General features: G+C 40.1%; 1 protein-coding gene across 5 annotated transcripts in view; it reads right to left on the bottom strand.

Annotated features, from left to right (window-relative positions):
• LOC101167700 (inositol 1,4,5-trisphosphate receptor type 1) overlaps positions 1 to 24,300 on the bottom strand; it is an 82,846-nt gene that overhangs the window by 37,845 nt on the left and 20,701 nt on the right. For 3 of the 5 annotated variants that reach the window (XR_002290296.2, XM_020703474.2, XM_011475427.3), the window contains exons 7-39: positions 24,040 to 24,138; positions 23,796 to 23,879; positions 23,318 to 23,464; positions 23,146 to 23,241; positions 23,004 to 23,048; positions 21,751 to 21,905; positions 18,224 to 18,323; positions 17,902 to 18,062; positions 17,683 to 17,824; positions 17,372 to 17,530; positions 16,118 to 16,290; positions 15,815 to 15,934; positions 15,484 to 15,681; positions 15,109 to 15,360; positions 14,822 to 14,963; positions 14,564 to 14,714; positions 14,294 to 14,484; positions 14,088 to 14,220; positions 13,315 to 13,369; positions 13,070 to 13,235; positions 12,692 to 12,859; positions 12,546 to 12,620; positions 12,322 to 12,459; positions 12,119 to 12,244; positions 10,706 to 10,906; positions 10,369 to 10,620; positions 10,076 to 10,201; positions 9,864 to 9,992; positions 7,926 to 8,046; positions 7,653 to 7,837; positions 7,424 to 7,572; positions 7,239 to 7,350; positions 5,479 to 5,514 (exon numbers count right to left, since the gene is read on the bottom strand). Coding sequence is in view for 4 of the 5 variants with exons in the window: in XM_020703474.2 (XP_020559133.1) it covers positions 5,479 to 5,514; positions 7,239 to 7,350; positions 7,424 to 7,572; positions 7,653 to 7,837; positions 7,926 to 8,046; positions 9,864 to 9,992; positions 10,076 to 10,201; positions 10,369 to 10,620; positions 10,706 to 10,906; positions 12,119 to 12,244; positions 12,322 to 12,459; positions 12,546 to 12,620; positions 12,692 to 12,859; positions 13,070 to 13,235; positions 13,315 to 13,369; positions 14,088 to 14,220; positions 14,294 to 14,484; positions 14,564 to 14,714; positions 14,822 to 14,963; positions 15,109 to 15,360; positions 15,484 to 15,681; positions 15,815 to 15,934; positions 16,118 to 16,290; positions 17,372 to 17,530; positions 17,683 to 17,824; positions 17,902 to 18,062; positions 18,224 to 18,323; positions 21,751 to 21,905; positions 23,004 to 23,048; positions 23,146 to 23,241; positions 23,318 to 23,464; positions 23,796 to 23,879; positions 24,040 to 24,138 (4,587 nt within the window). In the remaining variant the exon portion in view is untranslated. The remainder of the gene's footprint in view (positions 1 to 5,478; positions 5,515 to 7,238; positions 7,351 to 7,423; positions 7,573 to 7,652; positions 7,838 to 7,925; positions 8,047 to 9,863; positions 9,993 to 10,075; positions 10,202 to 10,368; positions 10,621 to 10,705; positions 10,907 to 12,118; positions 12,245 to 12,321; positions 12,460 to 12,545; positions 12,621 to 12,691; positions 12,860 to 13,069; positions 13,236 to 13,314; positions 13,370 to 14,087; positions 14,221 to 14,293; positions 14,485 to 14,563; positions 14,715 to 14,821; positions 14,964 to 15,108; positions 15,361 to 15,483; positions 15,682 to 15,814; positions 15,935 to 16,117; positions 16,291 to 17,371; positions 17,531 to 17,682; positions 17,825 to 17,901; positions 18,063 to 18,223; positions 18,324 to 21,750; positions 21,906 to 23,003; positions 23,049 to 23,145; positions 23,242 to 23,317; positions 23,465 to 23,795; positions 23,880 to 24,039; positions 24,139 to 24,300) is intronic. The other 2 variants (XM_020703475.2, XM_020703473.2) reach the window with 1 other exon arrangement.

Below are 24,300 nucleotides of genomic sequence, written 5' to 3' on the forward strand. Positions count from 1 at the left end.
AGTAAGTTGTTCTATTTGTATCAACTTTTAAATTCCACAAAACTTAAAACACCGCTAGAAAAAAAGCTAAAAAAACATCCTACTAAAGAACAATGCATTATCTTGCATGAGAAAGATCATGTTTTCACAATTCTGGGCAGGAGTTGTTGCTGGCTGAAACACATTTAGAGAGTATTTTTTCCAGAACGTTCTATTTTTCTGGTATGTGGCATTTAAGTAAACTTAGTAATTACGTTTTTTCAAGGACGAAGCCCACTTACCCTCACATGTTCTCAAAAACTTTCCATTTCCGCAGCTTTTGAAAAGTTTATAAAAACCTGTCTCACAATGCCTTTCAGAGGTTTTAACCCTGACCTTCAGCAATAGCTATCTGACTTAAGTGAAAGGGGATGTATTGGTCTTATGTTGATCTGTGCTGGTGTGCTTCAAGACCCACGCCAATGAAAATCGGGTTTTTGGTGATTTTAACATGTTCTCGAAGCCTTTTTCAGCCTAGAAGTGCAAATCACTCAACACAAAAACAATGTACCTGTAAAAGGTGTGGGACATCGCTGATTGAATGATGACATTTGTCCATCATTTGAACTGAAAGTTACTTCTTACGAATGAATACTGGATATCATCATCCAATCAGTGACGTCACATACCTTTTCTGTTTCGTATTTCTAACATTTCAGTTTGTTTTCTAGAAATTACTTTTGTTTTCCAAAATTTTTTTCTTTTACACAGTTCTGCAATTTTTTTTTTTTTTGAAAATGTTATGCAGTTTTTTTTTATTATTTGTGTTGCTTTTTTAATTGTTGTTGTCATCTTTAACATGTCTTTGCATTGAATGATCTGTTGATCTGTGATTTGCACTTCAAGGCCACCGTAGTTTTCTCATGATAGGGGGCATTTAAAGAAAATAAAGTTTCAATTTGCATTTCTGAGTACTTCTCCATTCAGATCGTTGTAAATCGGGAGCAGATGAAAAAATGGCATTTGAAATAGCTTGTAGCTGTTAAATACATACTACAATTGGCAGCCATCAAGCTTTCTGTTCTGCTCCATTCAGATGCATCCACTTGCAGACAAACAGATTCTTGTACGTCTTGGTTTTCCTCGTCTGAGCTGGCATCTGGTTTAAAGCTGAACGGCTGGATAGCTCCAATATTGTCCACCATTTTTGTTGCACCAGTAATGTTAGGTTGGGGATATGAGAAGCTGTATGCTAGAGGGAGAGCGTGTAAACATGGATATGATGGGAAATGAAGGCATGCTCACACTGCACCAACGGTCCCGCCACAACTCATTAGTCAATTTCTGATAAACTCCTGCTGCTCTGGAGAACTATGAAAGTAAGATCGTTTTTTTTTTTTTTTGGATAAAAATGGCATAACCATAATTAAAGGATCACTGGGAACGGTTTTATAAATAGGTCAAAAGATTATTGGAGTGGGACTTTAAATGACTATCAATCCATAATTAGCTCTATCTATGATTTCTGAAGTTTTTCTAGGTTTAAACTGAGCTCAAACATTAGATTTTTTTTCTTATTGTTGATCGACAGGAAAGATTTTCAATTTCTTCTTTACAGGGAAACAATCTGAAAGCCCTTTTAGCTCTACACTGTGGTGTAACATACATTTTTTTCTCATCTAAATTTACTGTTCACTTCTGATGGCTTAAAACATTTGATCCAGCTGCAGAGGATGTGTTTGGGCCAAGTTCAGTCACAGGATTGCAAGTCTTCAGACAGTATCTCACTGTAACCACAACTGACCACAAAGCAGTGTGCTGATCAGAGCACACGTGCATAACCAATCAGCCCAGCCGTGACCACAGACACCACAGAGTAACCTCTCACAGCGGCCACATCCTCACTGCCTACAGTAATTTTTTACCAAACTGGAATCTCCCCAGGGCAAACCCCTGATGTGTCTTACACCTCACACTTCACTACAGATAAATACGCGTGCGCGCACACATACACATAGTTCCCTCCACCTCGATTCTTCTGAAAGTATATAAATAAATACGTCTCTTTTTTCTATGACCTATAAAACTGAGTCATGTTAGAAACGCAAACGTGAAGGAGATAAAATGTACTGACAGCAGATTAAAAAAATGAAAAAAAGTACTGTACTTTCTGTCATTTTCGCTTGAGATGACCCACTTTCTGTAGCAGACCTGTAAGGTGAGCTTTGGCCTGATCAAAGAAGTAAAAGCACGTTTACGTCACACAGATGTAGAGATAAAACGCGCAAGAAAAAAACAGATCTTATACTTGTATTGAGGTCATTTACTCTTTTGGAGGACAAAGAGGTCAAATATGCTTTCTTTGTGAAAACATCGAAAAGTTTAAGAAGACCTATGAATGCTTTGACCCTTGCACAACTCAGTTCAAGAGCAACAAACTAACCAATAATCATGGATGTCAGAAATAGACCTCCCACTATATTTCTATTCCCGTTTCTCTTGACAGACTGATTTATATCCTGCAATCCTGGTTTTATGTGAAAAAAGTCAGGTGACTCATAACTTCTGCTTTCCCCTTCATGCTGTGCTCGATCAACCCAAAAGGCAAAACCCAATTTCCAGCCCAACCCAGGGAGAGAATCACAACCAACTTCATCAGGTCTACAGAGTGGGCGTGAGTTTGCGTCCGTGCGAGTGGAAGTGGGGACTGCTGAGAGCATTTTTGGGAAATGATTTAATGGGGGCAAAAAGGAAGAGCAAGGCGGGACAAAAAAATGGATACAAATACGAGAGGAGAAGGCCTCCATTCATCTGTTAAAACTACAGCTGTTTTTTTTTTTTGTTTTTTTATCTCACACTTGGCAAAACAAGCTTGTGCAATTGCCCCCTTCAACACCCGTCTGTGCATTTACAGCCACAGGTGTGCACACACATGCATGTGCATCTATGACGACGGGGTAAACACCTCTTCCACACTTTTATAGGCAATTACCGTTGAAGGTCACACACCAGTAGCGCGGCTGAGTTCCAGGAAAAAAAACAGGCTTCTTCTTATGTAACCAAGCTCAGTGTTGGCAGGGGCCCAGGAATCGTGCAGCTCACAGGCAAGTAAAACTAGGACACTGCTTCAATGACTGCCACAGCTCCTCACATTCATTAATGCTCACTCATGGACAGCACACGCACGCGGCAACAGCGCCTCCCATTGGTGGATCAGGAAAGCACAGGGGAAACACCCTGCTTTAGGCCAGTAAAACCATAAACAGAGGACGTGTCTTCTGTCACTTTTTAACCTTTCCTGTTGTTTTGAGTCATTCACACACATTTAGATTTTTCTGTCATGCCAATTTGTCAAAACGTGGACTCCTCTTATCATTTACACTAAACAAGGCCATATATTTTTTACTGTCATACTGTCAAATTGATTCAAAGCAAGCAGTGTTCAAGATATTTTTGTTTTCACACAGCTGTTTTTATTTTACCTAATTTTAAATCAACATATAAGAACAAATATTTATTCTTATGCTTCGATTTTTTTTGGTTATTTGAATAACAGATTTATATAAGTGCAGAGATATGGATTATAATCCAGATGTTTACATTAATTCATCTGAAAATATATTTGGGTGACTTTGCTTTCAATTTTTAATGTGAGTACATGTGTGGCTATTTTTTAAAATTCTTTTTTATCCTCATTCATGACAGAAAACATCATATTCTATGTGATTGTTTTTTATTAAATAAATGTCGTAACTATTTTTTGTGGCTTTAATTAGTTCATTAAAATGTCACATTTTAATGAAACATTTCATAAATAGTGAATTATGACAAACTGAATAAAGTAAAGGTTTTTCATCCATTATACTAAAGCTTATGCAAAAGGAACTGCCTTGCTGTTTGTTGTGTTCTTTTTTTTTTTTTTTTTTTTTGCCAAAATAAAAAAAAAATGAAACAAGTCATCCACACTAAATCAGAGTATTTTTACTGGGAAATGGGAGCAGCATTTTCAAAAACATTTTGGTTTGATCTTTTTAAAGACTGCTGTGTATGAATTCCTTCTCTACTCACTGCATAGTGCACTATATAGTGCATTCGCTAAATTGTAGCTGCCCGAATCACTAATTCCAAAGCTGAGTGACATGGAAATTTCCTAAAAGTCTCTGTGAAAAACCAGGGTGCATTTAAATGTATATTTTTTATAAACAAACCATCAACTTTTTCATCATCAAAACACACTGTATTCATAAATGATCTTCGTAAAACACTCATATCGATGAGATTTTAACTTTGTGAAATTGATGGCGTCAAATTCGCCGTTTAAAAAAAAAAAAGTAGCGAGTAGCGAGCATAGCGTCCGAATTGCTTTTAAAATCCAGGGCACTAGATAGCCCCGCACTATATAGTTGTTTAGTAGGGATTAGGGTGGGAATTCGGACATAGCATAAGTCTCCATTTTGGTCAAATTTCTCTTAAAACGGTTTAACATAAACTTTATTCGCACAGGATGAGCCGTGTGAAAACGGTGCTTCTCATGTTTGTGGGCATCACTTCAACTACAGACTCAGTGTGAACTGTGTCAGGTCCAGTTCTCTTTGGTGCATCACCTCTGTCTGCACCAAAACACACACCTGCACTGTGTTTTCATCTCAGCAACACAGGAAGAACGTCAACAAACTCCAAAAAAGCAAAGCTGATCCCAGAATCTCCTGATGGACAGATTTATCACAGAGTTTTTTCTTCCTCAATTAAAAATGCTGCAATGGGCTCGTTACATCTTTTATTGAGCATCAGTTTTGTACTAATGTGGGAAAAATAATGTAGATGTGGGCAGTATATATGTGTGTGAGAGCTCAAACACGGATACTAGCAAATATTCCTAAGTCATTTCTAAAGCATCTTAAAAAAACTCCCTTTTAATCACTACAGACTGATCCATACCAAGTACTATAAAGCTACGAGCATGCAAATTGTTAAACAAAACAAATAAAAATGGATCTATAAAAATGTAAATGATCTGAACAAAGAGGCTTCTTTTAAGTTTCAGAGCTGCTTTTATGCATTGATATAATATATATAAAATAATGATATTATTTACATGATCTTGTTATGTTATTAATCGTGTTTTAATATGCATGTTAAAGATGTCTCAAAAAGCATTTCTATGATTCATGTTGAACATGAGAACACTAATCAGGCACAAATGCAGCTCTAGAACTTAGCCCAGCTACGCCGTGACTCACCTCAACACCTGGAATCCCCACCTCTATAAAGCAGCATGCATCCAGCCATTGCACCTAATACCCACAATGCCTCAGTCTCAACTTTGTCAGTTGTAGTAGTACTCGCTGCAGATCTGCTCTGTTTTTACCGCAGACATTAAGTAGCAGGTGTTTGAGACAGAATTAGACTGCGCCTGTTTGCTGCCATCGCAGCGACTACGACACAGACACAGAAAAACTACGCATAGCAGACAGGAGCTTAGGGGAATACGAGCAAGAATAAGAGAAAAAGAGAGACAACCTTAGGAATATCCATCTCATCATCAAAGGCCCTGTGCTGAAAGAGAACAGAGGGTTTAAGGGATTAGATTTCAACAAAGAAAGATGAGAAGTAAAGCTGGGGATACACTTACAGCATCACATGTTAGTAACGCATCGTATGTTATGTACATATAAACATATACTTCCAACAAATTAGTCCTTTGTCGTGTCTCACCCCCAGTAGACAGTGGTCAGAGAACCCTCAGTTTGGTTAGTCAGGGAGGAGATAATGAGGAAGAAGCTGAACTTGAAGGTAGGCACCTACTAAAATAACTTAAAATGCAGATGCCAAAGTTGTGAAAATGTCAAACAAAGTTACAATCTTGTTTAAACTTAAGACAGTGTAAATTCCTACAGTATAGGAGTCAGTCTTTTTTGTTTGAACTGAAAGTTGCTTTCAGTGGGGAAAAAAACCTTTTTAACCTGTGTTTTTGTTTCCGATTTACTTTTTATTAAAAGAAAAACCCAATAAAAATCTCTTTTATCGAGTGTCAAAATAGGCGTCAGGATTGCTTTAGCAGGGTCGACTTTAGTCGTTAGTCTCATTTGCATCAATGCCAAGAAATAAAATTTCAATATGGTGCGAAAAGTCCCATAAAAAGAAATGGGGCAGGTTGTTGGTAGCAGCTCCTCAGGTTCAGAGTAGATGTGTGTCAGAAGGTAAAAACCACTTTTAATTTTTCCCTGACAGCTCAAACTAAGAGTACATCAAGACCAGTCTACTGAAGGGATGGCCCCAACCACCTGCTTTGTCAACATAGAAGTACTTCAATAGAAGAAGAAAAAATACCCAAGTCCTCTTACTTCTGGAAAGGAAAACGAACTGTGAAAATAACTAAATGCCCTTCAAAAAATCATTATTAAGTGTCCCAAATGTAATATATTATCATAAATTTGGATATAGATTACTTTGAAAGGATTAAGACAAGCATGATATAGGCCCTTTAAAATTATTTTGCAGAGAAATGAATGAAGTCTGTTATATTGACAGCAGATGGGATCAAACGAACAACCTGCTGCAGGAGTCTGTGCATGTGCTTGATTACATAAACATGTGTGGTAACTGCATGGCTTACATGCAACGTACTGAAAGCACACCTATTGGTTATGTCACATGGTAGATTGGGGCTGGTAAAAAAATTATTAACCAATAATTAATTGATCTTTACACAAAGATTTTTGTCTAATCAAATATATAAACAGATTTAAGTGATTACTTATAATATTTCATGCAATCAAATGCGTGTACCGGTAGATAGTTCCTAATAAATGAATAATTATTGAAGACAGTTTAGTTTTTCTCAGTTATTATCAACAGTTTTTTCAGGTAGTTTTTTAAACACGCATATTTTTGAAAATAAATTATCATTTGATCAAATAAAATGATAAATGGAAGTCATTTTGATTCAGTATCATGGCAGTGATCCAGAGTAGATCATTTTAAATGAATCTTTTAGCTGAAATCTAAACAAATTATTGAAAATTTCACATGAACTATATCTAAAACATCCTGTAAAATCTATGATTGGATTAAATTATTTGAGGGGAAAAAAACTATACATTTTTAGTGATTGTTAAAACTTATTTACAAAAATAATTCTAACACATTAACATCAAATAAAAAAGAAAAATAAATGTAGGAAAAATGATCAGTGCAATAAACATTCAGTAAAAAAATGCCCATGAACAGTGACTGTGTTTTCACAGACTCATAACAGAATTAGCCTATGTTTGTCTTACCTTATCGCCGTAACCTCTGTCTTTGGTCATCATCTCTCGAAGAGTTTGCAGAACTTTAATGCACAACTTTTCCTCATTTTCTTCCAGCAGCTGCTTGGTGTGTTTGATCAGCCTGAAAATACACAGAAAGTCTTCAATCTCCTTTCCAGTGAGGAGTAAACTGTAAATAGCTCTGCATATCTTACTTGCATATGAAGCCTCCGCTCTCACACTTCTTGCGCGGTTCAGTGTTTTCAGGGAAAAGCAGCTCGGGCCGATGCAACACATCCACCAGAACAGACAACTCGGCTTGGACCAGGGGATGCAACCTGTCTTCCAGTGCTGACACAATGTCCTTGATTCAAGACAGAGGAATATCTGTAATGTTTGAAAAAATGAACTTTCATGTGCACATCCAAGAATGTAAATTTGTACCTGCAGCCTCTCGATGATGTTCCTGTAGTTGGGTGAAGAAGTCACTACAGAGTCTCTGCGGGCGGCATTGCGAACAGACAGCCTCCAGCTCATTGCAGTCTTCTGCACAAGGCTGTTCGATTTTACAAACAGATTGTTGACCTGGTTGTCCAAGTCGACAGGGATGGCTATGGTTCTGCTTTTGGCTGGTGGAGACACACATTTTCATTATTGTCGCCTAAAGCAAGCAAATATGAAGTCAGTCTGCGTGTTGAGGAAAGATGTTCATCTTACCGACATCAGACAGCACCTTAATGCAACTCTCAACAAAGCCCTTCTGAGTCGGGATCAACCACTGGCAGTGATAGACTCTGTAAACCCCTTGTAACAGCTGCACAAAGACCGGCTGCCTGGTCTGAAACAGACAAAAAAGGTGAGCAGAGGCTTTAACTCAGCACCATTAGAAGTGTCTTGTGTCATCTCCATGGCATCCAACATTTGCAGTTTGAGCCAGATCCCAGCTCGGATGAGGAAGATGAAGATGCACAAGGATCTATTTGTCTACAATTGGATGCATCAGAACTGGGCAGAGCAGGGAGCTTGTGGCCTGCCAACTGTAGCTCTACATCAAAGCTACAAGCTTTTTCCAAGACATTTTGGCATCTTCCTCTGATTCACGATAATTTAAATAAATAAAAAAATCTGATATGCAATTTTAAGCTTATTTTCTTAATGTATGTCTCCATCGTCAGAAAAACATGGCACTCGCCAAAAATAGGCCTTTAAAACAGACTGAGGCGGGGCCTAACATCTTCAGGCATATGTAAATTGCTGCTCTACTGTTTGGAATAAGAGGATCCGTACAAGGGAGGCTCTATATTGGAAAAATGATCAAATAAGGATTTTAAATATACAATATTTCTGTCTTTCAGCTCACACCGACACTGAACACACAAATGTTTGCCAAGCTTAAATTTAGTACTTTGGCATTTATATTTCAAACTAAAAACCAAATGCCTGCTTTATTCCGATATTATCTGTGAAATCCCAGGATAAACATTGTAAATAGATTATGTGAACATGTTTTGGTTAAACCCCTCAAAAACCCTCTATGCAGGAGAAAGCTGCAACACTTGGAAAACTTGGCAGTGGAGGCCACAGGAGAAAACATGACCAATGTAGACAAAAGTCTTGCTTGGTGAAAGTAAACAGGAACAAATGTAAATACCCCAATAAAATACTTGATGTTTCTGAAACTATGGTATATGTTGGCAGCATGACGTAAACTCTTACCTAAGATAAAATTATTATACAATGTCATGGCCATGACTTGTTAAAATTGCCATGAAGAAGAAGATATAGATCCCACAAAGCCAGACTCAAAAACAGTTATTATGCACTGATGTCAGAAGACAGAACTTTGTCTCCCCCTCTGGTCACCGGGGGGAGCCGTCCCCAGAGTTCTAAACACACTACATCTCCCAGCAAACCCAGCAAACAGCCGTCTGCCTGTTCTTGTGACAACTGACAATCAAGCTTCTAAGTGAAGCATTTTGAACACCATGACATTTGTACAAATACACATATTTATACTGCGTTTGCGCTGCTTATATATTGTATTTTATTATCATGATCCAGAATGCCCCTTGACATGATGGCCACCTTAAACTTTGTTGTGCTTCTTGCATGATAACAACAAAGCATTCTATTCTATCCTATTCTAGTCTACATTAAACATGTTATGTAACACATAGGTTAAGAGGCTTCAAAAGAGATTTGAAGTTCTTTAATAAAAATGTCTTCATATTTTTAAAGGACATTTAACTTTAACCAGAAGAGGAAAATAATCAAGAAAAGGTCTGAATGGAATGAGAGAAGAAGTGCATTTTCAGGAAAAAAATGTAAAACATTTGTGGTTGTAATCTGCATCGGTGAGCATTTAGCAATTATTTTTCTGTGTAAAGTGCCTTTAAATAAATCACGCTTGTTCACTGACTCTAAGCTAATAACCCATATTTGCATTATGATATTTTTGTACAAAATGACAAAAAAGAATTGTGAAGAAGATTGAGAATTGGATAAAAGAAATGAAATCGTGATGAAGTTAAATTTATTTTCCAAACTATAATAGCTGAATGGCAAATCTTTGGTGAATTCTATTTTCGGTCAACACGTTTTAGTGTGTGTGGGACAGAAGTGTCCCTCAGCACCTGGACTGTCACACATGTTTACCTGCAGGCTGGTGCTCTGGTCGGAGAAAGGGGAGCTGAAGAAGGTGGTCACGATGCTCATGACTGTCTCGGTCACGTACTGCTCCAGAATGACGTCTGAATGCTTACGGTCGCTGGTATTATTGCACACCTGAACGCAACACAAATGACGCCAAAGCTCAAAGATTTCTTCAGTGCAGTCATTCTTTTTAAAGCAACTTCAAGACTTCTTACTCTGCAGATGTCAACCAGGAAGTTATCAAAGAGTTTCCACATGTGGTTGGAGGTGTAAATCTCCTTCATCTCCACCTCAGTGTCTACATAGCAGTGGTTTAGAAAGTTGATGTAGGCAATCTTCACCTGGAAGAGGAGGATTGAAGTCAATGGATGAGTGGGGTTGATGTGAATCAAAGCACAATAAGTTTTGCTAGAATAATAGATGTTTATTGGTAGAGTTGCTTGGTGTAAAAATAAGCTAAAAGTATTTCTTAATGATATATTTTGTGTCGTTGTTGGTGAGACCTCACCTCGGGGATGCAGTCTTCATTGGTAACAATCCGCACTATATCATCCAGTGGTAGCAGCGAGTTGCATTTTATCTCTGTGTAGACGTTCTTGCCTTCAGTGCAAACGGCCAAAAGCTCCACCAGGTGTATGTGGTACATCAGTGGGCTGTTCTCGTCCATTCGATCCCGCTCTGACTGCATCATGTGGACCAGAGTCTGGAAGGAAGCGCGATCGTTGTAGAAGACAAGAACATCTTCTCCAGCATTCACCAGCTGCAGGAAATAAAAGGAATAACATGAAGTCAAGAGAAAACTGGGTCACAACTGGAATGTTTAGGAAAAAAAACTGAGAAGAAACCTCTGCCATGACAATGTCTTGACATTTCTTGATGAACTTGTTTTCTGCTTTGACGATGGTCTGCAAGAACTTGAGGTACTGCACGTTACGGCCATGGGTTTCAATGCAGTGGACAAAATGCTGAACCACCCGGTCATTGATCTCGCTGCACAGCTGGAAGTTGTTCATGAAGATGTGCTGCATTGTGACCGCTTCCAAGATCTTTTACAAGAGCAAACAAACGGGAGAAAAATTGAGCTGCAGTCACAACTCTGGATTTTTTTCAATTATTTAAAGACCATAATGACATGCATTTGAACAGGCGGTTCGGGGGAGCGCAGGTGTGTCTCACAGTTCTTTTGTATGGCCACCTTAAGGGATGTCATGAAAATGGAACGTACCATTGGTGTGTGTGTGGTAAATAGATTTATCCTTAAGTATAAGTTGCCTGCACTTATGGCGTACGGTGCCCCCACACCACACTCTAGTGGTTCTTACTGGTTCCTTACTGACCGCACGCACGGGGTGTGCAGATGAGACCAGAAGGATGACTACATAACCAAGGCTCTGATTGTCTAATTTACTAACAACCAGGCTGCAAGCAAGGAGCAAACAGTGGGTGCTTGAACAGCTCTAACAGGCTCTTTTTTGCGGTCCATAGGGTTTAGGGGGTTAAAATACAAAAAAATCTGTCCAACGTGTCTGTGTCTCACCTACTTTACCTTAACTTACTCTTGTGTTTTGTTCGCCAATACCTGTCCCTGGAAAAAAATGTTAATGAAAATGTTCGCTTTACAGGGTCACCGAGTGGTAGGGCTGGGCAATATGGGCAAAAAATAAAATCTCAGGTCTGTTCACACAGAATTCTATTTTTGATTTTATTCTGTTTTTTCTACCTCTCTTTACTTTTGTAAACAATACAGAATAACAGAATGTATTTAACAAAAACTTTATTAGTTTAACCCCTCTTGACCTGAATTCAAAGTGCAACTAAATACAAGCTGTAAAAAACACTGCAGCAGGTGTTCAGTGAGGTTCCACTAGCTTGAGCATCTTGTAGAGAGCAGCACCTCTCCCACTCGACAGAGTGCCTCAGTTGAAACAAATTCGTCGTACTCCCACTTTCGGAAGCAACAGATTTCAAACAGATTTAGCAGCATGCGGTTCGTTGCTCCAAGCCTGAAGTCGCAAAACTAAACCAGTACCATATAACTGCAGAAATTCTTCCTGTTTTGGGAACAAGTTGAAAAAAAAATCTAGATCTTCCCCAAAATAAATCTTTTTAAACGGCAAATTTGAATAAATCCAAAAAAATTGTGTGGCCTGCAATCTTAAAATTTTGTGCGCATTTTTTCGCCCATAGACACCCCGTATCCACCCGTAAGGGCATTTGTGACTAAGGTATAAGGCAGGTCATGGATGATCTCAGCTCACCCCTGGATTGAGGAAAAGATTGATGTGTTTGTGGAGCAGCGCTTGGTTCTGCTGGTTTCCTGCGCAGAAGTTCTGCAGAAACTGATGCGCCAGCTTCATGATATCCTGCATGCGCAAGTCTTCTCCCTGAAAGTACCAACAGCTGATGTCAGAGCTTTTTATTTGATACAACCCAGAAACATTTAACGTCCAGGTTACGTTACCTTTTCGTAAGGGATCTGTAACAACTCAAGAACCACAGCATGAGCTCCCATGTTCCTGAGCAGTCTCTGCTGCTGCTTCCTGTTCTTCCGACCTGTCGGACCTTCTTGGACACATAGCTTGCTGAGACGCAACAAGATCTTTGAAGAAACCCCAAGAGATAGGTGATAGATGAATACGTCTGGCGCTAATAAACAAAATTTTAATGTAGCAATAATACTGATACCTCTTTGACCACTCTGTAGTTGTAACTGCTGGTGCTTTCTGTTTTCTTTCCCTTCTCTGTGGATCCCGAGTCTCCCTGCAGGAGTCAGCAAGATTAATGACTTTGCTGTCTCAGTTTTAAATGTTGTACATCAAAACCCAATGCACCTTCTTGTGCTCAGAGGCGAGGGCATCCCCACCATCCATGCCCTCGTCTGGTCCCAACCTCTTGTACACCCACAGCTCAGACTTCTCTACGATGGAACGCAGTTGGTCCAGATCAGACTTTATTTGTTTGTAGTTTTCCACATCTTGGCTTGTGACCAACAACTGGACCTGTAAACGCAGAGTTACAGGGATTTGGGTGAACAGAAGAGGCTGAAACAAACTTGAGAGCGTCGAATAACAGAGAATGTTACTGCAATTCAAATCCTCTGAGCTCAGCGTAACTGCTCAGTTTCACATTTCAAGTCCTACTTTTCAAACAAAGGTCTTCAAACACAGCTTGATGTCAAACACACCTGGATGTGGGTTTTGCTGTTTTACCTGCTTGAAAGCCTGCAGAACTTCCTGCCTCTGACTGAAGTGTCTGAAGAGTAGATGCAAAGCTCTGGACACCAGTGGAGGATAATCATGCATGGTTAGGTGCAGCAGGACCCGTAAGAAGGTCCGACCACCATGATCATCCAGGTCTAATGGGTTGTTTTGCTCACTGAACATAGGCAAATAACACACTCAAACTCCAACAGGGAGAAAAACACTTTTCTACTGTTTTATTTTGAGATTTTTACCTGCCACCAAAGATCCCCTCTGCCTGCTCCTCCATGTGCTCAAAATCCAAAGCACCTGTATTGCAAAAGCAAGATAATACAGTATTATTCATGAAAAGGGCCTGACCCTTCTCATGCTTAAAGACCCACTCCAATCAAAATTGTGTTTTTTGTCGTCTTTAACATTCATTTTTTCCAATGTCTGATGAGATAAATAAATAAAATTAACATTAGAACTGCATTTCTGAGTTTTAAATCAGGAGCTGCCAAAAAAGTGCCATTTGATTAAGATTGTATTTGTAAATATGCTGGGCAGGTTACAAGCTCCATGCTCTACTTCTATGCATCCAATTACAGACAAATAGATCCGTGTACGTCTTTGTCTTCCTTGTCTGGACTGTAATCTGGAATCTGGTTCTCTTGCTCGCCATTTTTGTTGCACCAGTAAAGTTGGGTTGGGGGTGTGAGGGACTGTAAGCTAGCAGAGAGCATGTAAACAGAGAGCTCTTAGTCGCCAACAGCCCTGCCCACAACTCAAAAGTGAAATTCTGATTAAATACTGGCTACTCTGTCCTAAAAAACTACCCCGTTTTTTTTATATGGCAAAAAACAGCAAAAACATAATTAAATGACCACTGGGAGCGCTTTTACAAGAGATCAAAAGATGATTGAAGTGGGTTATTAATGAGTCAGTTGGGGCAATAATATCTACATTTTTTTTGGCATGATTTGGGTTAGAAAAGTTTAGTTCGGTCCACGTTATATCATGTGATGCGTATATGAGTTTTTCTGACCTTGCATGTTGTTTTGGCTCTCTATCACTCCATTTATGGATAAGTCACTCTGGGAGTTTCTCTCATCAAACTCTGTTTTAAAGATCGACAGCAGACAGGAGATCCTGTAGTCCAGACGGACATTGAGGATGAACTGCACAAAGAAACGGATCATAAGACACCTGCTCAGTTTATTCTTCAGATTTGTGAAATGGAAATTTCTCCACCTGTAGGATTTCAATGATCTTTAGCTTTGTGTCCATGACAAGTATGTCCTGTTTCTCGGGTTCAATCTGCGTTTTCACTGCTTCTCCATTAGAGGTGTTGACTGTAGTCGTGGGGAGGAAACCGCCTCCTCTCAGGACAACTTGGGACATGAGCTCTCCCACACCGTGAATAGACCTCATCACATTACTACCTAAAGAATGCACACAAAAACAAACCTGCAGATTAACTTCAACTCTGAGCTCCCCACCAATCCCTCACCGCATTTTTACCTTTGCTGTCTTCTTTTTCCTGCTTGTTGAAAGAGTAGATTGCACCCACATGGACACAATCCAGAATTCCCAGCAGGATCTTGGTCAGTCTCAACAGATCACTGAAGTTGTAGAAACCAAAATAAATCAGGTTCCTGGCCAAATTCACCACCTATGCAGGAGAAAAATAGCTATATTATAAAGCAGGTTTGCCAGTTTCGCCTTCAAAAATGACACAAGTGAGAGTTCATATGTTTTACTCTGCATGGTCAGACCAACCTCAAACGTGAGCTTGTTCTTCTCTTTGTTTCCAAACGATAAGTTTGGACTAACAACATTTCTCAAGTAGGTTTCAACAAACTCCATAGTCTGTGAGAATCGCTCTTTAATTTCATCCTTGGACGTCCCATCGTTGTCATAGCTATAAAACAGATCGGACGGGAAATTATAAAAATATTTAAGAAAACATTTTTGTCCAAAATAAATAACATATAGATAAAACATAAACAGCACTCTCCTCTGAAACAGAAAAAACATGTACAATGATAAATGTATTGTTTTCTCACTCTTCAATGGAGATCTTCAAGGGGATTTCCGACCATAGCCGTGCATATTTGACAGGTGTGACCTGCTCTTGGGGGTCGCGGTCCACGTGCATGTGCAACATCATTCGACAGAAAGATGCACGGAGGTCAAAGGGGAGATCTTCATCTGACATACAGCGCAAAATCAGGTCAACATCCAGCTGGCAGGAGATCTTGTTGATTGCCAGGTACTGGCGATCCAAACACATTCTGGCAAATAGGTTCAGCTGATATCTGTAATTTGCATGCAGGTTAGATTTTTTTATATTTTGAATGTAAAAAGCTATCAAAAACATTATATGTGTTAATGAATCCTTTAAATGATGCAGCCAGAACACATTGAGGTGCAGGAATCACCTGTAGTAGCTGATCACTTCTTTGTCCTCCTTCTGACCTTCCTTGGCGTCCTGGGCCAGCTCTCTGATGCTTTTACTGCGGATTTCCTTTTTGTTGTTTTCCTTCCAGAACAACCACACCTCCTCCTCATCTTCCTCTGACTCCACAGAGTTTTCCCCAAGTGGAACTCCCTGAATCTCAAACCTTGAAAGAACCAGCCTGCAAAGATGTTTGAAGGGAAAAAACGTTTTTTTTCTCTGCAAAAAATTGCAAAGATGGATGACAAGCATCTGCATATCATTATACCCAATGCGTATTAGCATGGAGAGGAGGAGATGAAGATATGACTCACTTGGTTTCTATGAGGATGTCTGCATTTGCCGGATCTAACACTGCATTACAGATGAGCTCCTGGGTCACAGGGATAGACTTGTTCATTGACACGCACAAGTCTGACAAGTAGTCCAGGAACCTAAAGACAAGCATGAACAAATAAATGTTAAAAGGGGAAGTTATCAACACCCAGAACATTTTGATTAGCAAATCTCTTTAATAAGGCTTTTGTGTACCATCAAGCCCCATGTGATGGATAAAGCAGAAAACATTGTCATCAGATTAACTGGGGCCACAATGAACTGAAAACACACACACAAACCTGGGCTCACGGTTTTTGCGCACCAGGTTGACAAATGTGTCGATCTCTGCAGCTGTTATGTGTTTCTCCAGAAGTTTGCGGTTATTGTGGAGCAGAGCGGTGATTGTGTCTTCTGCCAGTACGTCGTATCCGATCTGTTTCTGCATGAAGCGAAACTGTTTGGCGATGTACTCCTGCAGATATTTAAAAAAAAAAGACATGCCTTTTACATGTTTAAGTGTTTTAGTTTTCAGTAGTGTTTGAAGGATGAAATTTACAGGACATTCACGGGTGAAGAAAGGCGGAGAACTTGGGAGTTCTTGGGGTCTCAAAAGCAACAGAGAATGTAAGAAAGAGGTAAAAAAGTTTGTGCGAGCAGGTTGGAACGAGTGGAGGAGGTTTCAGGTGTGAAAAAGGTGACAGGTAAGGTGTAGAAGAACTCTTTCTCCGGGTCTGAGCAGCCATGAAAAAAGTTCAGCACTGGCTGCACATATTTATTAAATTACATAGTTGCTTTCTTCAGCTTTTTAGCATTGGATCTTGAATTCTAGAAATTACTTTTGTTTTACAAAATATTTTTTTCTTTTTTTACGTTTTAGTTTCTGTAATCTTGTTTTGATATTTAAAATGTAACGTTATTTTTTCATTATTTGTTTTTAATTGTTGTCATGATAAATGTGTTTTTACGTTGAGTGGTTTCTTGAAGTGATTCGCACTTCAGGGCCAATGAATCAAAGAGATAAAATCTCCTTTTAAATATAGATTAAAAGATGCAAAAAGATTAAAAAAACATTTTTTAGGGACATCTGCATTAAAAGTATGTTGGAGAAATTTGTCCAACCAACTCAGCAGAACCACCAGAATAGGTGGTGATTTGGGCTTTTCTCTGCACCCACAGAAACAGCTGGATCTGACTGTTAGAGTATAACAGAATACTCTAAAAATAAATATGAGGCTTTTCTCCGACTGCTCTCACTCTGCTTTAGTGAATTCATGGAAAAAGGCAGTGATCTCAGACATAACCGAGACAACTGAAATGACATCAAGGTGAGACCTTAAGAGAACAAATGTCAGCAAATGTGATTAATCTGAAGCAACAGGTGGAAGTCCAGTTCAAGCGCAGCTTTTGCTGTGTGTTTGTGTAACCATAAATTGTGGTTATCTTTAATTTTTTAATATTTTGAGTTGTAAAAGCTTATAAACAGAACGGTTGGCCTTCCTTTTACCTCCTGTGTCCTCTGGGGTCTCAAAAGATATTTAGGCCTGAAACTCTACCTGGTTCTTCCTGTAATCCTGCTGCGAGTGGCGTAAGACCCTGTAGCACAGGCGGCAGATGTGTCTGAAGGGGGCGTGGCGCTGGTCTCCCAGCTCCTCCAGGCGCAGCATGGGCCCGTCCCCGCTGTCAGTGAACGGAGCCTGCAGCAGCTTGAAGATCTGAATGCAAAGATGAAATTATAGGAGGTGAAGTCAAATGGGCTGATTTACAGTAGATAGCATGGACAGCATAAGGAGAACTTTAGTTTACGAAGGACAGAAAAACAAAGAATATTTTGTTCGACTATGTTCGTGTTTCCTTTTTTTATTACCTGTTTGAGAATATTCTGTTCTCTCATAACTTTTTGCCGCTCCCGGTTGTGTTTGTTAACCATAATTTCCAGAACATCCTGTCCGTTGTTTGGAATGTCCACCACAAAGAACACCAAATCCTCCAGAAGTTTGGTCACAGCCCTATTTACAAGATATTAAAGGTTATCCAAATAAAATACACATAACTTCCAATCGAAACGGCTCATGGTGTGAGTTACCTCCTCTCATTCTGTGTAATGGTGCCTTTTTCCAGCTTTCCAGCAATAGAAGCCAGCACTTTACTGGCATCGTTTGCAAAGTCGAGGTCTCTGACTTCAGCCGGGGAAACGGGCACAATGGCAAAAGCCTCTTTGTCCTCTTTGTGTGGAGAAGTTCCAATCTTGAGCCAGAAAATAAACACACATCTTTATTTTCAATTATCTGAAGTCCATTTTCTGTCATTTGTTTCTAAACCATAACCCATTATTTAATCCCGAATGTTTCACGACTCAAACTTAGAGATCAAATGAAAGGAAGTGTGTGAGTTTGTCGAGAATTTACCCGCAGCATGACAGGTTTTTCCTCCTCCTTGTCGATCGGCTGATTGGTGCTGTGAACCCATGTGTTGGTGCATAGGTGTCTGAGGCGCACATACGAGTTTCTAAAAGCAAAGCAGCTTTTCTTTGTAAGTGTTTTTGCCATTACAACTAAATATCAAACCAAAAAAATGATTTTAGAACAAAGAGTAATGTCATAACTTAAACAACTCAAGTCCATGTAGAAAAATAGAATACAATAATTGATTTTTTTTCATATTTTCCTACATTTTTAAAAGCTGGACACTGGATTTAACCACCGTTGAAAAATAGAAACATTAACAGATCCATAGAGCAGTGTTTTTCAACCAGTGTGCCGCGGCACACTAGTGTGCCGTGGGAGATGGTCAAGTGTGCCGTGGGAAATTGCCCTCATTCACTGATCTAAAAACATTTTACATCTCCAGGAAATCAGCTCTTTGTTCATCCAAACAGGCCCTGATAAAACACTGAGTAGTTAGGAATATAAAAGATCTTAAAATTACTTTTTCTTTGTGTTTATTTAATTTATTAAAGACATTTTGATAAGAATCACGGTACCGCGATTTAGCTGCAGCTATAACTGTGTAAGGAAAAGTCCCGCCCCTTTAACTGTCTCCGCAAATCATTCTTGAAGGCTTAATCACATGTCATCAGTCTGACCAATCAGAAGTGGCTACAGTCTTCACTTCCTTGTTCTTAATTCTGCTGATAAAGTCGCTCAGTTCTAACAAAAATACCAGCTAAAGGTCGTCTTTAGCTGGTATTAGCTGGTGGTTCATCTCTTAGAAAAAAACAGCCGCAACTTCCTGCTTTTTCTGCCACAATTATCACAAAAATCCACGTAAGATTGCGGGGGGGGGGGGCTGTCGATCAATACAGACCATGAATTTCTGCTTTTTTTTTTCTTTGGATGCTGGTGTGCCGCTGGATTTTTGTCAAGGTTAAAGTGTGCCGTGGCTCAAAAAAGGTTGAAAAACACTGCCATAGAGGACGCCGTAGCCGTGGCTCTCCACTCCATGCTGAACCACCTGGCCTGCCCTTTGTGGATTACAGTTCCGCCTTCAACACAATAATCCCGGACAGACGCTGCGACAAACTGCTCACTCTTGACCCCCCCCCCCCCCCCCCCCCCCCCCCCACATGCAATTCGATTGACAACTTCCTCAAAAACCGATCACAGACTGTGAGACTTGGCCCCCACTTCTCCTCCACCCGCACACTGAGCATCGGCGCCCCACAGGGCTGTGTGCTGAGCCCCCTGCTGTCCTGCCTCTACACGCATGACTGCAGTCCAGCCCACAACAACAACAGCATCATCAAGTAGGCTCAGCAGCGTCTGAACAACATCAGCACCAACCTGCTGCTGACCTTCTACTAGTCATCCTTCCAGAGCCTGCACACATACTGCATAACAGTTACGGATAAGGAGATACTGCAGGTATTGTTGTAGAGACGGCTCAGAAAATCATTGGCCGCCCTCTCCCCACCCTGACTGACATATACTCCGCACCCTGCATCACTAGGGGCCCAGAACATCATCAAGGACAGTTCACACCCCGGCTCAGATCTGTTCCACCTGTTGCCCTCTGGGAGGTGCTACAGAGGCATCAAAAGCAAACCGAACAGACTCAAAAACAGCTTCTTTCCCAAGGCAATAACCATCCTCAATTACAAAATGCACAGATTAATCTGTATTAACACAGTCCACTTAAGTGTCTACCCAATATCAACACTCTACCTCATTGCTACATCTTACACATCTGATATGTTTGCGCAAAATTTTGCACGTAATTTTGAACACAAATTTCGGACATTCTTTATTACAGTTTATATTTGCACACTGCATATGTTGTACATACTGATTTATTTAATATTGTATTTTGTCATTTTGTTACTCTTGCACTGGAATGATGATGCTTCAATTTCATTCTACAATGGACAATGACAATAATACCCAAGTGGAGCTCCCTATCCATCTATCCATCTGTCCATCTATCCATCTGTCCATCAATCCAGCCATTCAGCCATCCATTTTCCTCCGCTTATCCGGTCTTTCGGTCATGACCCAGAGCTCATGACCATAGGTGAGTATTGGAACGAAGATCCACCGGTAAATTGAGAGCTTTGCTTTTTGGCTCAGCTCTCTCTTCATCACAACGGACCGATACAGCGACCACATGACTACGGACGCCGCTCCGATCCGCCTATCATTCTTATGCTCCGGTCTTCCCTCACTCGTGAACAAGGCCCCAAGGTATTTAAACTCCCCCACCTGGGGCAGGGACACCCCACCCATCCAGAGATGGCAAACTACCTTTCTCCGGTCGAGAACCATGGCCTCAAATTTAGTGGTGCTGAAGATTCAGCCGCTTCACACTCAGCTGCAAACCGCCCCAATGCACGCTGGAGGTCCTGGCTCGATGAGGCCAACAGGACAACATCATCTGCAAAAAGCAGAGAGGAAATCCTGTGGTCTCCAAACCAGACCCCATCCAGCCTCCTTAAGTTAGCTGCAAACTGGTGGTGAACTGAGGAGCTACACCATCGCTGCAGAAAGGAGCGCTTATGCAAACCTTTCTTTCTGTCAGCAATTAGACTCTATATGCCTCATAGACACTTTTCAGTCTTTATTGCATTTTTAGTGCTATTTATTATGGATTCTGATCTTTTTATCTTTTATTTTTAGGTAATTTTCCTTTGAGCTATGGTAACAAATCAATTTCCCCGTTGTGGAATCAGTTCTATTCCTAATGTGAATCTTATCACTTCCACTTTTAAAGGGGCCAAAGTCAAACTCAAGAGAACCTCCATCCATCTTCTACACCCACATTGTCCTGTACAAGGTTACAGGGGTTGATAAAGCTCATCCCAGCCACTTAAGGGTGAAGGCACGGCACATCTTGGACAGTTTGAGAGTCCATCCAGACCACAACCTTACATTCACTCTTATAAGGAGAATTCAGAGTCACCAATCAACCTATGAAACATGTTTTCTGGCTTAGGGAGGAAGCTGGAGACCTTAAAGAAATAGAACATGCAAACTCCACACACAAAAAATCCAGCTGGGATTCAAACCAGAGCCTTTTTGCTGTATATGAATTAACCAATCAATGTTCAACTAACATGAACACTACTGCAGGATTCTGCAGGAGCACACTGTGATTTTTGGAAAAGGAACACGTTTTATGGAAATGAGCTTCTGTCATGAAGAGCACTCAAAGTTCTCCTGCAGCTCCAACACCCTTATAAAACATGCAGGTTATCTCTTTTATCTGTGCTTTTCAAGATATTCTGGGTTGGAGCAACCTCTTTTTCTATAGGCTGTTCTTGAGGGTTTTATCAGTCAAGTTAGTTTTATGGTTTCTTGTCAGCATCTTGAACAGGAAGTCTACATGTAGAACACTGTTGGTAAGTTATTAAACTCCGACATTAATGACAAACTCGTTTTAGGTCAAGGAAAGCTCCTCTTTTGATGAGCCTGATGTTAGTTTTGACTGAAAGCTTTCTCACCTGGGAACAAGCGAGTCCCCGCCCCTCAAGGTGGTGGGGTCCAGCTCAAATATGGACGAGATGTCGTTTCCATCAGGAACCGCGACAAGCGCGTACATGACTTTCTCTTGGGCACATCTCAGACGAGCTCGCAGAGCTTCGTGTTCTGAGTCGAGCTATGAGGAAAAACAGAACTCAGCAGGCAGAACATGGAAAAACAGAACGCTGTAGTCCTGGGGTCTGCAACTTTCAACACTTAAATGGCCTTTTGGGTTGATTTCTTAAAGAGCACGACCCAGTAGCACGACCCAAAGCCACAGTCTTACTTCAAATATAAATGAACTATTGTTTTTTGGCATAAATAAAATGAAAAAATAGCCTTTTTCCTAAATACAAAATAGTTTATAAATTTTGACAGATTTTCACATGACTTCCTTTCAAAATAAAAGACACTTTGTTTCTCAAAAGATCACCTCAATGCAGCAAAAGCAGTAGTAGGTAGTGTAATGATTAAAAACAAAGTTTATTTCACCGTTTGTGATGCATCTCTGCCAGAAATATATAAATCGTACTCACAAAAATTAAAAATGAGCAAATTACGTGATTTTATTCAGCAAGGCACATTCAAAAACCATCAATTTGTTAAAAAATTAAAAAAATCCAATTTATAATCTGGTGGTCCCTAATTTCTTCAACCAGAGAGCCTCAACGGATGGGAAAAATGTGACCCCGGAGCCGCAGGTTGCAGACCCATGGTCTAGATCATGAAACAGTAAAAAGCTGCTGCTTTCTACAAACTGAGGTTAACATTTCCTGCAATGAGAGGTTTTTCTAAACACAACAAAACAATAATGATTAAAATTCATTAAAATTTATTACTACAAGGTACTAATAAAGTACCTTTAATGTTGATAACTAAGGTGAATGAACAAAAGAAGCAATATATTGGCACAATACTCCTCTACTCTCAACAGAAAACTGCATAACACTCCTAACACACCTGAAGCTACAAAGTGTCTATAAATTGTAAAAGCCTGCCACCCTCTGGTCATTGATATCCACATACGTCACATTTGTAGTGAGGAATGTTTACTATGAGGCTTTGCTTTTATTTTTTTAACTGACATTCATCCCCCACAGCTCTGCTGTCATTAGGGATGGGGTCACCTCCATATCTGGAATGTTAGAATGCTTGGGTGTTCTGACTGGGTTTTCTTCTCCGAACTAACCCTGCCTTACCTATTCATTAACAAAAAATCCAGAAGTTCACTTACTGAAGAGCGGTTATCAGGACGCTCCTCTTCATACTCTGGGTTGACCTGCAAAAATGTAAAAAGCATGTTTATTCTGTATATTTTGTAGTTTATTTTGCTTTTTTTTTCGGCTTTAAAGAGTTAAAAAACAAAAAAAACTTACCTCTGCAGCTAAGTAGTGTCCAGTGGCCAAGTGCTTAAACCTGAACAGGCTGTTCCAGTAACCTGCCCCCCCTCGGCACGGGTCATGCTGTACCACCTGGTATCAGAGAACCTTATCTATTAAAGATGTGATCGTGAAGATTGTCATCATGCAGGCCATGGTTAACACTCACTTCCACCTCCCATAATGCTTTGCTGCTGGTTGCAGAAGTGGCTGACTGCCGTCCAGTAGTGCGAAGGAAGACATATTGTTTTTTTCTGTGATCATCACATGTGAGAAACTTCTCCTGCTCGGCGTGAAACAAGCGCACCACATCCCCCTATAGAGGAAGAGAGCGCTTTGAACACTGCAAACTATTTGATACTCGCAGGTGCTGAGAATATTGCTGGGCTAATATCTTGAAATGTTTGACCATAGTTCAACTTGTAGTCAAATACAATATTTAATTCTAGGAATTCTACATGGTAAGAAATAAAGTCTAAAAAGCCTCAAAGAGTCACCAAGAAACTCCTCTTTTTGGTGAGCATCTGCATCTGTTTGATATACCAAAATAGAAACAAACAAAGCATCCAACCCACTCAGCTCCGATGAGCAACATTACACAACGCCCACAGTTTGAAGTGCATCCTTTACAGGACTGTAAGACATACCCCTTTTAGCACAACTTCCTGATTGTCACCCCACTTCATGAACAAGACGATCTTCCAGCTCGTGTTACAGTTCACAGAGTTAACCTGAAAGTGAAAGGGGGGAAAAAAAAGAGTTTGGTCTGGCCAAGCATTTCATTTTTTTTGGAGAAAATGTTTGCAGCCTGTCACTACAACAGTTTATTTTTCTTATGTAGTTTAAATGTTTGTGTTTTAGCGAGACGGAAAGCGCTTGCATTAGCCTCACTTCATTGCATCCTGGGTTGTCCACAAGCTGGTGGGAGCTGGCATGAAGTGGCTGACCAGCATTCACTGGGTTGAGGACAACTTTGTCTCCAATCACCACCTGCAAAAACACAAAAACAACACTGTGTCATGCAGCGGTCGATACTGTCAACCCAAAACAGAATGAAACCAGGATGTAAATGCTGTAAAGCTACAGTAAATGACTCTTATTAAAAAGGGTTTTTAGACGGTAAGGAAATATTTCTAAATGTTGGAAATATTC

The sequence above is a fragment of the Oryzias latipes genome, chromosome 5 (assembly GCF_002234675.1).
Source record: "Oryzias latipes chromosome 5, ASM223467v1".
Classification (NCBI taxonomy): domain Eukaryota; kingdom Metazoa; phylum Chordata; class Actinopteri; order Beloniformes; family Adrianichthyidae; genus Oryzias; species Oryzias latipes.